This window comes from Leptidea sinapis, chromosome 11 (assembly GCF_905404315.1).
Source record: "Leptidea sinapis chromosome 11, ilLepSina1.1, whole genome shotgun sequence".
Lineage (NCBI taxonomy): Eukaryota > Metazoa > Arthropoda > Insecta > Lepidoptera > Pieridae > Leptidea > Leptidea sinapis.
In genome coordinates, this window is record NC_066275.1 from 3,596,341 (window position 1) to 3,615,557 (window position 19,217).

The following is a 19,217-nucleotide window of genomic DNA, read 5'->3' on the forward strand; positions in this document are numbered from 1 at the left end:
TAATACTGCTAAACAAAAAAGGAGACCCTCATAATATAACAAACTATAGACCCATTAGTCTTATGTCTAGTATTTATAAACAGTTTGCATCAATAATACTAAGCCGGATCGCAGAACGCATAGATGCCACACAACCCAAAGAACAGGCTGGCTTCCGATCCGGTTTCTCAACAATGGGTCATATACATTCGGTCGAACAAATAATTGAGAAGTACAAAGAATATAATAAAACCCTCTACATAGCCTTTGTGGACTACAGCAAAGCTTTCGATAGCATTAGCCACACAGCCATCTGGAATACTCTAAATAATCTAAAGGTCAACTCAAAATACATAAAGATAATAAAAATATATATATATATGAACAGTGTTTGCAAAATTAAATTAGAAACTAAAGGAAAAGACATCAGGATTGAAAGAGGAGTCAGACAAGGAGACCCACTCTCTCCTAAATTATTCATAGCCGTACTAGAAGAAGTTTTAACAACATAAACTGGGTGAATAGAGGTATTATGATCAACAAAGATTTCTTAAGTCATCTTCAATTTGCCGACGATATAGTCATCTTTAATGAGAACCCAAAGCAACTGGAATCTATGGTTAATCAGTTACATGAAGCAAGTGCCATAGTAGGCTTGGAAATGAATTTTGAGAAAACAAAAATTATGACAAATGGTCTATCAGTACCAATAAGCGCCGGATCACAAACACTTGACTTTGTGAATGAATATATATACCTAGGAAAGCTATCCTTTAATAAAATAAGTCATGAAGAGGAATTAAACCGACGAATAAATCTAGCCTGGAAAAAATATTGGACCCAGAAGGAAATTTTAAAAGGAAACTACAGCTTAGAATTCAAAAAAACGGTAATGGAAACCTGTGTTCATCCAACTTTGTTATATGGCTGCCAAACATGGGTGTTTACGAAGAAAATACAACGCTAAATTAGGACATGTCAGCGCGGAATGGAAAGAAGCATGCTTAAATTAAGAAAAATTAATAAGATACATAGCCAGAAGATAAGGAAGAAAACAAAACTAACTGATGCCTTAAATCAAGCATTAAAATTAAAGTGGCAATGGGCCGGACACATTTCCAGACTAACAGACGCTAGATGGACCATTCAGACCACAACATGGAAGGGACCTGTAGGAAAGAGAAATGTGGGCAGACCACATAAAAGGTGGACCGATGAGATTAGAGAGATTAGCGGAACTAACTGGCTCGCAAAAGGAAAAAATAGAAAGGAATGGAGGAGGCCTTTACCCAACTGGGATCCATTTGAAAATAATCAAGAAAACTAACATAGTGCATGCATTATAACTTACTAACATAAAAGTTAATAATAAAATAATCATGTTTGTCGACTAACCGTACTAACATACTAACACTAAAATGTAGAAATCAAATGGAAAATCATTAATAAAGGCCTTATTATTATTATATTATTATTATATAAAGTTTAATAGCATATTATTAATAAATAAAATTTATGAGGAAATACGGCTGTAAATAAATAATACCATACCAGTTAAATTTGTAACCAACATTTATGAACGGTGCGGGACTCAAACCTGCGACCTCTTTCCGCGTTCTATCCGAGCACTCTTACCAACTGAGCCAACTGTTCGAGTTCCGCATGAATTGCAAATCGTTATGTCTTGTTCGACTATCAGGTTGTGGCTTCATCTACAGGATTACTTTACAGTTGATAACCTGCTCAACCCTAATATTTGCACATTAGGAAATTGACTTGACATCTTTAATTTAATTAATCCCAGAAGTAAGAGATGTCACTTTAATATAACAAATTGTGTGTATTGTGATTGACAGTACAGTTCCATATTTGAATTTGAATTTCCAGTAACTTGTGTTTCAAACAAGTAATAATAATGTTAGATTATGTCTCATCTCTCTCTCTAATCACTTGTTACGTCTTGAGTAACATTCTTCGTTGACTTGAAGGGATGCCTTCGTGGCTTTAAATTTATGCATTTAATTTGTAATATTAAAGCTTGCAGGGTTTCCATGGAGGATGTGTTACTTAAACTTATTAATTAATAACAGATATAGCTTAGATCATTTATATGTCTAGATAGAGTGTCTTTCTGTTAGGCACCTGATGAAAAGAGGCCAGGTTTAATACTTTAGTGTACGTGACAAGCTACGTCTTACACTCGCGATTTGTATGACACTTTGTGTTAGTGTGCGTGCATTGCTAAAAATACAGGTAAAAGGTCTAAACTTAATTTTTTTGACGTTTTCACGGCTGTATAAAAATGACGGCCGTTTCTAATATACTATCTACAGTTAGAGATAAATTACTACCATCTACTGTCAGTAATTAGCTATCAAAAATCTGAAGCTGTCCCAATATACCCGATAACTCATTCTTATCGCTTTATATAGGGACACGCGAGTTGAAATTTCCATACAAACTTCTATCGCTGGTAAGCTATACGTCGTCCCATTGACAGAAAGCGTGTACGGTTAAGGTGAGTTACCGTCGATAAGTTTATTGGGACAGAAAAGATAACGATAGTTACGATTTTTATCTCAAGTAAGAGATAGACTGAATATTGGGAACCGCCGTTAGATATTGATTTATTGGTCGAATGAGAACCTATGTAGTGCATTATAATTATAATATTTTCTTAAAGTTTATTTTTGTACAATATATAAATATAAAATATAACGTTAGTGAAGTTTATTTCTATTCAAAAATACCAGAGATATATCATCTCTTTAGCGTTAAGAACTGAATTTTTCCATCTGTGATTTTTCTGAACTTCTGACATTTTCTTGTTTGACACTGTTTAAACGAACGATAAATCATATTAATTCAGTTGTTTAAATTTATGAATTTGTAGTACGTGTTACAATAATATTCGTTGGGACTTTCTGCGTTTCTTCTCTCTGTAAACATTCTAAAAAGGGGTCTATTGTTTTCGAATTAAGTATTTATGAATAATAAGCATAAAAATATTGCCTACAAAATCCGAAAAACTAAAAAAATCACACACTTGTCAAAATGGATTAACCTTTTAAAAGTACCAGGATATATAAATTGTTATATTACAGTCAGTTTAATATCTCCTTGAAAGCTCATGTTAGGTGATATCATTCTGAATTATATTAACTATAGAACAATGAACTCAACATTATTTTTTATTTACAGTTATAATCTTCTTATCTTATTCTTATAATATATTTTTTATGAAATGAAATGAAATGAAATGAAATTTATTTGCAGGAAACATTGTACTTAAGGTGTTAACAATATAATGGATAATCCAATATGTTTCGTCAATTGACATGCAAAATATGTTACAAAATTGTCTAAACACTAATCGTACTGTTATATTGAAACATGTCGGATTTCACAATGATATCAATAATATTTATAAAATGAAATTTTAAGATATTATAATATGAGACGTAAATAACTTAATAATTCATTTAGTACCTATGTATAATATTAACAAATTCAATGTCATAAAAGTATATTAATTTACATACATTATTATCAAATAGACTAATTCATTTTGTATTGAAAAATTCATTTAAACTATAGAAGCACTTATTTGTTAACCACTGATGCAGTCTTCTTTTAAAAACTTTGAACGGTAAATCTTTCAATTCATTGGGCAATTTATTATATATTTTCACAGACATGCTGAAACAATTTCTACTAAAAGATGCAGTTCTACAGAAGGGCATTATGAGTTTATTTGGATTCCTTGTATTTAAAACCTTCTGGCTTTTTTTTGTATAGAAATCAAACATATGTTTTTGAACAAATAGGCTTATTTCATAAATGTATAGGCATGGCAGCGATAGAATTTTCAATTTTTTAAATAGCGGTCGACAAGAATCTAGGGGGCCGGCTCCACAAACCGCCCTGATACACTTCTTCTGTCCAATAAATAAATGCCCTATGCTCACCGAGTTGCCCCATATGACCAATCCATATCTTAAAGCTGAAACCACGAATGCATGATATGCCATTAGCGCTGTTTTTTCACCTATTGTTTTTGATACGCGTTTGAGGACAAATACATGTTGGTAAATTTTTTTGCTAATTTTGTCAACATGTGACTTGAAGGACAAGTTGCTGTCTAAAGAAATACCAAGAAAATTGACAAGTTGTGCTTCTTTAATATTCTCATTATGATAATTAACATTAATATCTTTTCCTTTCCCATTCTTATTATAATACTGCATATACATTGTTTTTTTTATATTTACAGTCAGGTTATTTTCAGTAAGCCATTAAATTGTGTCCTTTATTGTTTTATTAATTTCTATATCATATGTAAATTCATTGTTACATTTAATTACAATAGAGATGTCATCAGCAAAAAGAGTACAGTTATTAGTAGTAATGCTAGGTAAGTCGTTTATGTAGATTATGAATAGAAGTGGACCCAATATACTTCCTTGTGGTACACCTTTTGTTTTAAGTCTAAGTTCTGATCGATAAGGTATTACTTCTTGTTTATTATTTAATTTAGCAATTTCAACGTATTGAGTACGGTTTGAAAGATAACTTTTAAGCCAGTCGTTTGCTAGACCTCGAATACCATATTGAGCGCATTTATCTAATAGTTTTTCATGATTAATTATTATTAATATATCTGCCGCCACAATGTACGTTTTATATCTGTGCGAAGATATTTACGATAGTTATACATGATCTTAGACTCGTACTAAACGGTACGGTTAGATGAATTTTAAAATATTTCTAAGAATTTATCTATGAATAGGTCATAAATTTTAAAGATCCATAGGCCACAAAATACTTACTTTATAAACATACATATCCCAGTCTTCTCCATCGCCCTCGAAATTCCTTTCCAAGACGCAACCATTGAGTATTTCTGTTTCGCTGTCAATGGTAGTCTTGGATCCGTCTGTGGCGGAGGTCCATCGCTCAAGGTCTGGGGACAAGACCTTCGCTCCGCAGCTGCTAACTTCCCTAATTGACAACCCATGATTTCTAACCACTTACAATAACCATCACTTTATCAATCACTTTATCACCACTGTCTTCATCATGCGGATAGATCACTAAATTGGCTTCACGTGTTTCGGAGTCTATTAAATCATAATTTCTACTAGAGTCACTGTGTGTAATTGGATTCTCTACTGCAGCGCATGGCCCCTTAATTTAATCTTCGCACGGCTCAACCTGAAACGAGAAAAACTTATTACAATAATAGAATAGAAGGGATCTTGAATTACGTTAAGGTATTTCTATACAGAATTAATTTTGCATTATCCTGACATCAACATGACGAGTCAAGACTTTTCCTTGAAGAAATTACGGCGAATATTGTTTTATCATTTATTTTGCGAGCGTTGGGTGACGTAACGTTGAGTAGGTATTAATTACCTTTAATATCAGCTATGAATTTCCCAGAAGGACTTTCAATGTTTGCTATCAACGAGCCTTAGCGAAAGCCATTTAAGAAATATAACGCATTTGTTTATGAAATTATACATGAAATTTAAACTCATGGATTAGACTCACGGAAAGAATATAGTAATGGCATTAGCATTTTTAAGGCTTTTACTTTACTTACTTACAATTTACTGAGGAATTTATTTATTTACTTTTCATCAAAATAGAAACACACATATTATCATTATAGGATATCGTAATGCGATACAGGTATAATATTTACATAGATAGAATCTTATGTTAGAAACTTCTATCATTTGACATATTTTTACAAATTTAAATTAAATTATTATATAAGAAATAATTTTGTGACGTTGTTTGACGGCTGGTTATACAGTAATAACGAATTATATAAATTTAAACATATTTTAGAACTTCTTCTACACTAATAATAAGAAAAATATATTGAAAGAACAAATTTAAATTAAATTATTAAGTAAAAAATAATTTTGTGACGTTGTTTGTCGGCTGGCTATATAGTAATAACAAATTATATAAATCTAAAACATATTTAAGAACTACTTCTACACAAACAAAAAAGAAAAACATATTTAAAGAAGAAATTTGAATTAAATTATTATGTAAAAAATAATTTTATGACGTTGTTTCCCGGCTGACTTCTACACAAATAAAAAAAAAAATTGAGTACCATGGTGACAGTCAACAGTTCTATCTATTGTGCAAGTAAGCCTTTTATAACTATACTATTGCTATGAATTCAGTTTAAAATTCGCTTTACAAGTGAAACAAATTAAATATTCTTATAACTTATTTCAAAGTCGCTCTTCCAGTTTTAATTAAAACACGTCTGAAATCCGAATAAAGTTACTGCTCTGTTAAGAACGATAAAAGTCAAACATCAAACTTAATCTTCACTTAAGACCTAAAACTTTATATTCCAATTAAAATATATTAAATAAAATAGAAAAGAAACAATTTGTATTTTTAATTGTTCATCTAAAAAAGGTTTTACGGTTGTTTTACAGGCTAAGGAGCCTGTAAGTAGTAGTACTTCACTACTCAGTCTTAGCAGCGGACACTTGGTGGTGATGAGATGATGGATGGGCTTGCTATAAATTATAAAATTATTTATTTCTCACCAAGTTGAAGTCTGCACAGTACACAGATCGTAGTACGGTTACAAGGCCGATCTCAGTCTCATTCAATACTAACAAAATAATTATCAGCACGCCTATAGAAATAAGCACTTCAATATCAGATTAATACGTTTAGAAAGACTGTGACAGCTGTGAGATCGTGTGAAAAAATTGAGGTTAACTGCTAACCTCTACTTTGAGCAATGCACTCATACTAACGTAGCTTGTCAAGCATACTAGAGTAATAAAACCAGTCTGTATTCATCGGTTATATAGCAGTAAGAGGCTCTGAACACATAAATTATCTAAGGTTAGAATTAAAAATAAAACAATTTATGTATTAAGAATAGAATAGAATAGAAAACACTTAACACAATAACACACACTTTAAATTTACACTATTAATTACAATCTTAAAATACTAAATTAAATGAAATAGGAAACAAAAATTATCTTAATTATCTTAATTTACGTGAGACGTTGTTTGTCCGCGATGGACTCCTAAACTAATGAACGGATTTATATAGGGATTACTTCATGGAGTGCAGTTTAGTCTAACTTGAGAGATAGAATAGTTTTTATTTCGATTTGAGACCCCTAATTATTTTTATTTTGAATGTTTGTTTTGTATGGACATATTTTCTATGAGAGAATTTAGTGACGCACGGTTTGACAGTTTCGCTGTGAAACAATTTCATTATAACAACAGGGACCATATTTTACGAAATAATCTTGATGTTTTGAAATATTATTGGCAAAATTCCTATAAAACAGTACTTTTTTAATATCTACAGAACATCGTCTGTCGGGTCAGCTCTAGTTAAAATATAAAATAAAATAAAAACTATATAAAATAAGAAATTAAAAAGAACTGTGCGGCGCGTGATTCCCTGCTAAAAGGAGCTGACTCAGTATAGTGTTAGTCATTGCGGAAGACACCAACACAACACTGGCTTTCAGCAGCCCCTCGTGACATTTGGAGTAGACAGTTGCTGTAGTCTTCCCATCGTATTTAATTTTTTTGTTGTCAAAGGGAATAAATGAATATCATAATATGTTGATTTTGTCTTATCTTGAAAATGGATAGAGTAGATAAATTGATAAATAAATAATAAAAAATAATATAAAATAAAAAATTTATTACAACTGTATAAAAATTTATTATATATTAATTATATAGTATCTACATCTTTCTAAATTTGTGGACTGGACGCAACATCGACTAATAAAGATCGAATCAGTGCCTTACGAGGGCTGCACTGAAAGTATCGGGAATGGAATATTTCCACTGCTCCTGTCATAGTAAAATCTTTTTAATTGAAAACTCCTTGGTTTTAAAAATCGAATACCATTTATTTATTTTAAAAAGATTCTCGGTCTTGTCACAAGGTCTTTTCAAACTTGTTTAGTCTTTGAGAAAATGGAATTGACTCGAGAAAATTCTAGAGCGATGATTTATTATGACTTTCGAAGTGGTTTAACACAAAAACAGTGTGTTGACCGGATGATTTCTGCATTTGTTGATGAAGCCCCATCCAAAACCATAATTTATCGCTGGTTTGCTGAATTTCAACGTGGACGTGTCAAGCTCAGTGATGATCCCCGTCAAGGTCGTCCAAAAACTGCAGTCACCAAAGAAAACGTTGATGATGTGCGTAATCTGATTGAGGAAGATCGACATGTGACATACCGCGAAATTCAGGCAACTTTAGACATTGCCATGAGTCAAATACAAATAATCTTGCATGAACAATTAGGTGTAAAAAAGTTGTTTTCCCGATGGATACCGCATTTGCTCTGTGAAGAGCAAAAAGCGGCTCGCGTTACTTGGTGCGTCAGAACTCTCGAAAGATTCCACGCAGGGTCCTCAAATGCTGTATACAACATCGTATCAGGTGACGAATCCTGGATATACGTGTACGAACCCGAAACAAAAAACCAAGCAAGTTCTCACACCGCGCACAGAACAAAAGAGTTTTTAGAGCAAGAAAACATAGAATTATTAGACCATCCGCAGTACAGCCCCGAGCTAAGCCCTAATGATTTCTATACTTTCCCTAAAATAAAGAATAAATTGCGTGGTCAGATTTTCATCACCTGAAGAAGCTGTGGACGCCTACAAAACGGCCATTTTGGAGATCCCAACTTCCGAATGGAATGGTTGCTTCAATGATTGGTTCCATCGTATGGAAAATGTGTCAAATTTCGCGGAGAATACTTCGAAAAGCAATAAATACATTTTTAAATAGTAATGTTGTGTCACTTCTTTGATTCCCTATATTTTCAGTGCCACCCGCGTATCATGATTATCATTAATTTTAAATTACAAGCCATATTTAACGTAACACGAATATATGGAGAGAATTGAAAAAAAAAATTCATATGTAAATCATATCTGTCTCGGAAACTTATTTCAAATCACGTACAAAGCTAATTTATATTAATTGCCAAAAACATTTCAGTGGGATGAAAAACAAATAAAAATGGTAATCCAGTTCAATACGAAAACGTCTCCAAATCGAGGAATACTTAAAAGTTTAAATGGTAAAATTAATTGAAAAGGGGATAAAGGCGGAAGTCTTCATGAGACTTAAGCGAGTACACACGATCATTTTACTGGTAATGAAAACCCTGCCGACACATCCAAGCTAAGTTTACCAATTAATATTCCCACATCGGCTGAACTCGCATGAGCGCTGACATCAAAATGTATAATTACGACTGAAAGTCGAAAGCGACGGGTATTATTGCATTAACTAACATAATATTACATTTATTTATGACGACCGGTTGGCTTGATATTGTTTACGTGTAGAACCTCTCTAAGAAAAAAGCGATTCACTCAATTGTATGAAACGTGCAGTCATTGTTAGATTGACAGATGACGGCTATAATCTTGTAAAAAAAGAAGATAGCTGAAATCCACTAAGTTTTGAGCAACTGTTCGCTTTCAAACTTAGCCGGATTATACTTTTTTTATGAAAATAAGGGACGAGACGAGCAGGACGTTTAGCTGATGCTAATTGACACGCCGTGCCCATTACAATACAGTGCCCTCAAAAATCTGAGCGGCTCTACAACTGTGCTCGTCACCTTGAGACATAAGAAGTTAAGTCTCATTTGCCCAGTAATTTCACTAACTACGGCGCCCTTCAGACCGAAACACATTACTGCTTCACGGCAGAAATACGCAGTTGTGGTACCCATAATCTAGCCGGCATCCGGTGCAAAGGAGCCTCCCACTGATAAAACTTCGTTGCCAATCTAGATACTGTAATTACTACTATTTCAAACTTATGTGCACTGCACGTTTCATACTAAAATAATATTTAAATTAATAACTAGGCAGTCACTCCTTAATTTTATTAAGTGTAACTTAATTGTATAGCAAGAGTACTTCTTGGATTGATTTTTCGGAGTGAATTTTCTGTAGCTGTACTATTATGTATTCTGTGGTTTTATTTAAATTTTGTATACGTTTAATACATTAAGCCAGCGATTTCAGTTACCTGGATTATTTTGTTCCTTAGAAATATGCGAAAACATTTTATAAGATTAGACTAAATCTCGCAGCTAGCCTTATATAAGTTTTTATGGAGACGTCCGAAAGGAGATAAAACTGCTCTTCGTACATCTAAATATGGGATTATTTATTTATGGGATATGTGCCTATTTTATGACATAAAATAGTTAAACGAGTGTAAAACCGTTTTACTCAGTTTGCATTATTGCAATACAAAGCAGCCTTACCGATTTTAAATTTAAAGTTTATTAACGGTTAAAATCGATTTGTGTCTCTTATTCCATTCATAGAGTAGACGTTAAGGATATTGTTTTATAATTCCTATTAAGCGGGTAATTCCGCAAGAGTCCGGTTGGTTCTGCAAGGGTAGACCTTTGAGAGGCACGCTCAAATCGTGCGGTGTTTTTAAACAAATACTATGTGAATATTACGAAAACTTAAACTTAGCTCACACAAATGACTCGGAATTGAAGATTTCCATTCAAACCCGGCTTATCAAACAAAAGCTTTATAATTAACTTCATAGCACCTAGCCTAGTAGCACAATTGCGCCTGTTTCGCATGGGGGTAGGCAGAAATTATGTATATTTTTTTCTTTTTCTCTTATACAAATTATCTTGCCCTAAACTAGGCATAGCCTGTACTATGGGCACAAGATATCTATATATTTAATACAATATTATACATACTTAAACATACATAAATACATATATACAGAAACTGATGACTCGGAAATAAACACTCATATTCATCATATAACTGTTTGCTGTTACCTACCGGGATTCGAACCTCTAGCTCAGTAAGCAGGGTCGCTAACCACTGGGCTGTAGGGGTCGTCAACGTACCGATTTCGTTTTGGTCCAGACATATCATCTAACTCCCCTGAATCTCTTTTTAGTTCATTAATATATCATATCATTAAAATATCATACTGCATGTCTGTTGATCATACATTTTCTTTAAAGGAATAGGATGAGCATACATACGGGTCACCTGATGGTAAGTGATCACCTCAGCCCATACTCTCTTGTAGCACCAGTGGAATGACATGAGCGTTGCCGACCTTATAAAGCATGGAATAAGCATATATATTAATTCGAAAATCGTTAGCATATTAGTACGTGACGAGTGTGGATCGACCCATGAACTCCATGGTGAGAGTCAACTGTTCTAGCTATTGCGCCAAAGATGCTTATTCATGTATGGTTACACCTTTGTGACAAGTTAAATAACGTTTCCTCTCATCCCACAGAACATTCAAAACTCTTACCCTATAATGAAATTGTTTACGGGAACATTTCATAATGCGACCAAAAGAGCTTTTATGTTAAAAATTTAATTTCGGTGATATGGGTCACAACTTGAGGGGACAGCCAGTTGCAAGTGATAAACAAAATTCGCGTTAAATTTGCCCTTTGTTTATGACACAGATGGAGTTTTTAGGACAGTTTACGGTCGTAAATAAATCGCATTATGAGCCAAAGCTTCGCAACGTACCGGTGAGGGAGGTAATTCTGTTTTTATCGTTTGACTAAGTTTGTAAAAGTCAAATATTTACGCATTTTTTCTTGTTAAAGTGACAAATTCAACCCACCCTTGTATTATTGTGTTTAGTTCTCGATGCTTTAGCACTATTATTACATTTATATTGATAGTCTTATATTTTTAATGCATAGTATCCCGACGTTAGCAAATGGCGCCATCGATTTCGATTATGGTCCGAGAGCTGGCACCAATTTTTGGATTTGTATTTGAGGCAAGCTGAAGACTTGCTCCATACATCTCCTACTAAACACCACCTCGGAGCTGCAGACCTGGCTGGTGAGTAGCGGGGCTAAATGAACCCCTAAAGTTTAAAAAAAATATAATTTTTATTGTTCCAAAAATATGTTTGAGGCATATGAAATTTTTATATGTTGTAGTTTTATGTTTAAAGAATAAAAAAAATAAGCCGGACGATTTAGTAACCGGGAGGTAAGGAACAAGTTTTCAGCTTGCCTCAAATACCTACCTAAAAAATTGGTGCCCGCTCTCCTACTATTAAACTTTTTGTAGTAGGTAAAAGATAAAGTGCCACTTAAGCTCGGTTGCACTTGATATTTCACTTTTGACTAAGAAATACGATAGTGCAACACATTCCAACGTTACCGAAATATAGGATCTTTGATTATCAAATGCGTTTATAAATCTACCTATATGATTTTAATTATATATCAAGGTACTTATGTGTTGGGGTGCGTAACTGATAATTTTTTATGACCAAAATTAAATAAAAAATACTTTAATATAAAAATAAGAGATATAATAATGGTCATAGTAGTACAAAACCTTTTTTTTATGAGGGACGAGACTAGCAAGACGTTCAGTAGATGGTAATTGATATTACCCCATAACAATGCAATGCCGCTCAGGATTCTAGAAAAACATAAAAATTCTGAGCGGCAATACAGTTGTGCTCGTCATTTGGAGACATAATGATGTTAAGTCTCATTTGCCCAGTAATTTCACTAATTATGGATCTAAAGTACCCTTGGGACTGAGCTGTTACATGTCTGTCTTAGTTTGATAAATGTCATTATAGTTATATAATTTAAATATTAATATTGTTTCTGTTTTTTAACCAATTTTAATAATCATTATCATGAGTTATGTAATTTGAAACAAAATTGTAAGTAGAGGCATTTAGTAAGTATTGCATAATATGTACATGAACTTGAATTGTTTTGTTATTCGGTAGATTTCTCGTGACAGGTATCGTCATGCTCGCTTAAATGCCTCTGCTTGTGGCGGCGACGTGGGGCGGGTCATTCCCTTCCCTAAAATATGGTCGAGGGAGGCGATGGCTGGTCCATGCGTCATGCTCGTGAACGGGTGCTACTCGTGGGGGCTGGATGATCTTGTTACCGGGAGGTCTGCTTGATGTGTTTTTTTATTATTAATATTTCCTTTAAAGTTAAAGTTATTATATATTTTATTTTATGAAATACTCAATGCCTCTATTTATTTACGGTATGTGTGGATTGATGCATCTACTATACTCAATAACTCTTGTGTTTATAAGTATTAATTTACTTTTTTTTTTCTTTTTTAGACTTACTCATGTAAGCCTTTAAGTTTTTGACATTTAAGTATTTTTGTTGCGTCACTTTGCATATATTGTAATTGAAATGATTTGTAAAACAACTAAAATGTAAATCTTGACTTAAAAGAGTGGCAATGAGTTTCTTGCTACTTCTTCTCATTAGCTCAACCCTTTACGAAGTAGCGGTAAATTCAATAAGAAACAATATTTTTATATATTTTTTTTTGACATTCATAAGTGTCATTTCTGTGACCTACATGAATAAAGTGTTTTTGAATTTGAATTTTGATTTTGAATTTGAATATGACACCCTTAATACCGAAACACAATAATGCTTACACATTACTGCTTACACATTACTGCTTCACGGCAGAAAAAGGAGCGATTGTGGTACCCATAATCTAGCCGGCATCCTGTGCAAAGGAGCCTCCCACTGGTTAAAAGTAGGCGTCACCTTTAAAAAAAATACTAGAAATTCGATCTATGGAAGTATTCTGCAAAAGATCTAAAAGTCCATTGCACCTCAATAAATACTGAAAGACCTCGAAAACACTTAAAAGGAGTTCCGAGACTGAGCTCTTAATTATGCAGTAGTTGTTAATTGTTGAACGTCGTTCGTTAGACGAGTCATTTGTTTTGCTACAGATGGTTACAAACGCTTAGCTTGCACTTCAATTGTAAGCGACGGGATTCGTTTGACAGAGACCCTTTGACACCAATTGCTAATTTACCTCTAAGCACTATTATTTACCATTCTGTGATAACGAGACGTTCTGAATGGAGTAATTCTTTCTAAAATCTAAGCTTTATTTAGGGGTTCCTTGTCATCGAATGTATTTTTTAACTACCCTCTCTTATAATCCGGGGTTCAAAGTATTTTAAGCCTGTATGGAGTCCATCATCGGCTACGCTGGCACCACAGACGAGTAAAAAAATAAGGACTCCGTGTCACCTTACATAACAGTGAGGCACCAAAACAAGCCGGTAAACGTGTAAATACATGGCCCCACGCACACACACTAATAGAAGCCGATCGGCCGCCATTGTGACATATTTTGCCATCGTCTGTGACAGATCAGTTTGCGTCGCAATAAAATATTTTAAAAATGCCGTCGTGCGTTGTGAAAAATTGTAAAAACAATACTATAAAAGTATTTGTTGATATATGATTATTTAAGGGAGAAGAAATTGTGTAACTGGTATACCCCGTAACCGTACACACACTAGCATAAAGGTGCTTCACTTGCTAATATCACGGCGCGGTGTCCTTTTTTTACTAGTCCGTGGCTTTCACATTGTAGTTGGTGAATTTCAGACACAATCTCTGAATTTCTTCGCAGAGTTGTGTAAGATTTCCTAACGGAAATCGAAAAGACATTCGGGACCAAATAAAAAATAAATTTCAAATCAGTCAATCATAAAAAAATACATTCGAATTGAGAACCTCATCTATTATTGAAGTCGGTAGAAAAGACATCTTAAGTTTACGCATTCCGTTTTTATTTAATGATTCAAGTATATTTTGAAGTTAACTCAGATAACTTCAATCATCCGTAACCAAAAAGTTTAAGATAAGATCGAAATTCAACGATCAACCTGAAAGCTACTACAGATTACGGGACCACTGAGAAAAACAATTTGTCCACTCGTCCTTAGGGGTCTTCGACAACCTTTTGAACGCAGCCACAGCGTCCTGTTCGACCATTAAACGTTTTCCTAGAAGTTTTTTCTTTTATTTAGGGAATAAATAAAAATCTTATGTTGAGGTCTTGTTTATACGGCGGAAGACCCAGTAATTCCACATGTGACATCGCCAAATAGTCGATCATTTGACTGGCGGTGTGCGACAAGGCGTTGTCCTGGTAAAGCAGGATTTTTTTTATGACAATAAGGGACGAGACGAGCATGAAGTTTAGCTGATGGTAATTTATACGCCCTGCCCATCGTAATGTAGTGGCGTTCAGGATTCTTGAAAAACCCAAAAATTTTCAGTTTTACTACAACTACGCTTGTCACCTTGAGACATAAGATGTTAGGTCTTGCTGCGTGGTCGCGTCTCCCGTTTATTACATGACAAGTGGCAAACAATTGTTAGTATACCACTCTGTAAGTATTTTTCGATCCTCTTAAACAATTTTCGCGAGATGACTTTCCGAAGAACGAGGCCACCATAATTTTACCACGCTTCCACTCTCAGGCTCTCTTCATTTAAGTTGGCAGCTAAACCAACTGAGCAGACTGTCTTTTGGTTTCATCATCACAGCATTTGAGTCACCTCCATTAAATCTTTTAACCTTTTCATGGCACCAAAGTTTTGGGCCTCGGTCAAATTAAGAGGTATCTCTACGATTAACACCTATTCTTGTATCACGATTTTTATATTATTCTGTTTCAACCACAGATGCGCAATAGGGTTGCAATATGGCAATCGAATACAATAATTATTATTTTATGTACGATATATTTGATAGGTCTGAGAATCGGTCGTTTTCTATCGTCTAAATATAGACCATATTTTAATACCCCAAAAATATTAATTTTTGAATTTTTATTTACTATAATATACAATACAACGTTTGCTGTGTCAGCTAGAACTCAATAATATTGGTGAAGAGTTCTCTTTTCAACTTTTAAGCATATTTTTTATTATAATATTGTTTACAAGTGGCCAGTTCTAAAAACAACAGTGTCACCGTTGTGTATCTTGGGTTCTCTAGATTCTAGAATTATCTAATAAAAATAATCGTAGAATGGAACTGTGACTTGTATATTATATATACGTTTATCAGTTAGGAGTCGATTGTACAATGAAATTGATAGAAATTAATTAATTTAAATAGTTAAAATTGTTCTTTTTTCAGTGCTCTACTTTGAAGTAACCTTTCTTATAAAATTATCCGAAAGCTTCCAGAAATATCGCGGCTATATTAAAATATCATCATGGTAAATAAATAAAGTGTATTACGTATATATTATATTCGGTTAACAGCCACAGTTTCGTTGATTTATATTCAAGGTCGTGCACCTGTACTTCAGCGCCATAGTTATAGTTAAGAACTAGACGGAGTGTGCTACTTTCATTCAATTCATAATAAAATTCGACGACCTCATCACAGCATAGACTTAAGTAGCCCTGACCTGTAACTCGTGGGTTTGCGCCCCATTTAATTCAAACATTAAAATAATTAATAATTATAATATTTGTTTACGAGTCATGGTTGTTTATAATATGTTATATATATTAAGGTATTGTATTAAATGTATTGTTGTTGGAATATAATTATTCCTGTTACTAATGTAACAGAGAAGTTTAGGTCTAGATAAATGTGCGTCGATTTAATAAATAAATTGGTAGAACTGTGGACTCTCACTACGGTGCCTCCGGTTCAGTGCTCGCCACTCACAAATAACTTTTCAGTTTTGCGAGAATTCAAATTCAAATATTTTTATTCAAAATAGGATTCAGAATCACTTATTGAACGTCAAAAACTAGCACCCATTCAAAATAGACTGCCTCAGACCTGAGAAGAACGGGCGCAAGAAACTCAGTGGGTCTTTTTTTACATAAAAAATATGGATTACAAAGTAATATCGTAGAATGAACATTTATAATTAAAGAGCCTGAAGGTTCATTCCTAGTCTGTGGTATCTTTAACAAAACCGTTTATGTTCCCACACAAACGTTTTTTAACAATTCTTTTGAATATCGTAACACATTTGTTTTATACATTTTCTGGGATCATAGTGTACATCGCCCAATAAAAGACTTACAAACTCGACTTAACCGAGTAGTAGGCATAACAAGTTTATGTTTGTTCCTCGTGTTAACATTATGATTGTCACATTTTACAAAATTCTATAGCGGTGATCACATAACATCAAGGCCGGCAATGCTCTTGTGATTCCTCTGGTGTTGCAAGAGAATGTGGGCGGCTGTGATCACTTAACACCAGGTGACCCGTACGCTCGTTTGTCCTCCTATTCCATAAAAAAAAATCAAGTGACCCGATCGTATGCTCGTTTGTCTTCCTCTTTCATTAAAAAGAAGTCTGCACTCTATCTAAAAACTTTAAGAATAGTTCGATCCTTGGTCTATGACGCAATAAGCCCACGTGTTCTACTGAAATGTATAATGTTCCTCGATAAATCAAAATGTACCAAATAGATAAATAAATATGTATAAGGATTGCTGTTCCAGAAAATCTATTAACGCATGATATGTAAAATATTACTAGTGTTTTTTGTGGGAAATAGTTACAGTAGAAAAAAATTATTATTTGGGCGGATAAGGAAAGTTTTTTATTTTAACCAATGAAGAAAACGGAACTTTCAAATTAATGTAAATATAAATTATAAGATTTAAAAAAAAATTGCTAGCCTATGTTGTAAATGCGTTGTTGTTAACGAAAAAGATACCTTCTGTATCTGACACGTAATGTAACCCAATTATTGGGTGAAACATACATATATATATATAGAAATACAGATTTCTATAAGGAATTGATTATCGAAACAATAACTAATACGTAAACATCCCCATGTCGGTAACATACTGATTTGGGTGTACGTATATTACCAGTTAGGCTTAGTAAGGTTAACTCCTTAGTACTTATTATAGCATTTTTTAATTTTCCGATATTATTTTAGTATTTTATACACATAAATCAAATACTTTTTTAAAGGATTAAAACGCGTGTAATTGTAACTGTGTTTTTCCATTAGATGTTGTAAAAGTCCCTTTTTTATTTTTATTTTAGTTCACTGCTTCTACTTTTCGGGGACTGCACTTCAAATTAACAAAGAGAGTATTTATCATAGTTGTACCATCTGTCTACAGCATCCGAGGCAATAAATGGCGGTAAACTTCATAATGGCAACTATGAAAAATACTATCTTGACTCATTTCAACCGCAGTCCCCCTGAACACGAGGTCTGGAAAGGTCTCGAAATATCTGGTTAACTATAATAATAAAAAAATATAACTTTTTTAAATGCATTTTTATTCCTGTTGATAACTACCAACTACGCGGTTGCCAATAATCGGGAAACTCAGATATCTTTGGAGCATCGAAAATATTCCATCATTAGTTTATTGAAAGCCATAGAAAACTACTAAAAAGAAGTTGTAGGTGAAATTTAACAATTTGTCCATTTCGGCTTTATACGGGAGAGTTATTTGATATCAAGTGATCATCGCCGCCCATACTTATTAATATAAAGAGGCATCACACGATCCGATGTCCTCATTGACTTTGAAACACCATGAAGTGAAGCTCTTGATATAGTTTGGTTTTACGTGGAAGTAAGCCTTTCTTGCTGAAAAAGTTGTTCAGTCCGGGATGAAGATTTGGTCTTTGCAGAGTTCTGCACTACCCTGTTCTAGAGCCACTTTCACAACAACTTCTAAAAATGGCACCTTAGTAAACACAAGATGGTATCGAAATTTGCTATTCGATAATCTAGGCACTAAGTTGTGTCTTTACAAATACACGTTGGCAAATAATCCACCATCTATATATTAAAAAAACAATTATCCATCTATATGTTGCATATAAGGTGTTAATAAAAACGTGTTTAAGTGAAATAAAATCTTTGAAGAAAATAATGCAAAAGCTATTTTACAATCACTACTTATTGCATAACACATCCCGCCAACTCTAGTAATGATCTATCACCTGTTTCAACAAAAGCTTTTAAGTTTCGAATCACGCTCGATTTGAAATACTTTTCTTGTCAATGTTGTTTACAGTAGAAAATACTTTGTAAAAAGAAGTTTCATCGAACAATCAGAAACTAGTTATTTTGCAGATTTTCTGAAATCATTGTAAACTTTACATTGTGAATACACAGTCTATATTTGCATAAAGCGCAACGTAAGCAAGATAGTTGCAGCGTGGTTTGAACTTTAGCGCACAGGGAACAAAGTTCAATATTAATGTTGTAATAAGTTGGTAGAATGAAACATGCTATAGATAGGTGTATCAGAGCTCCAGATGCACGAATTTATATCTCTCGTAGTGATTCAGCTTCAAACAAATAAATTACTTTT

General features: G+C 33.5%; 1 protein-coding gene across 2 annotated transcripts in view; it reads right to left on the reverse strand.

Annotated features, from left to right (window-relative positions):
* LOC126966758 (neuroglobin-like) overlaps positions 1-19,217 on the reverse strand; it is a 108,381-nt gene that overhangs the window by 36,786 nt on the left and 52,378 nt on the right. For both annotated transcript variants that reach the window (XM_050811039.1, XM_050811040.1), the window contains exon 2: positions 4,809-5,193. In XM_050811039.1, the coding sequence (XP_050666996.1) occupies positions 4,809-4,996 (188 nt within the window). In that variant the 5' untranslated portion in view covers positions 4,997-5,193. The remainder of the gene's footprint in view (positions 1-4,808; positions 5,194-19,217) is intronic.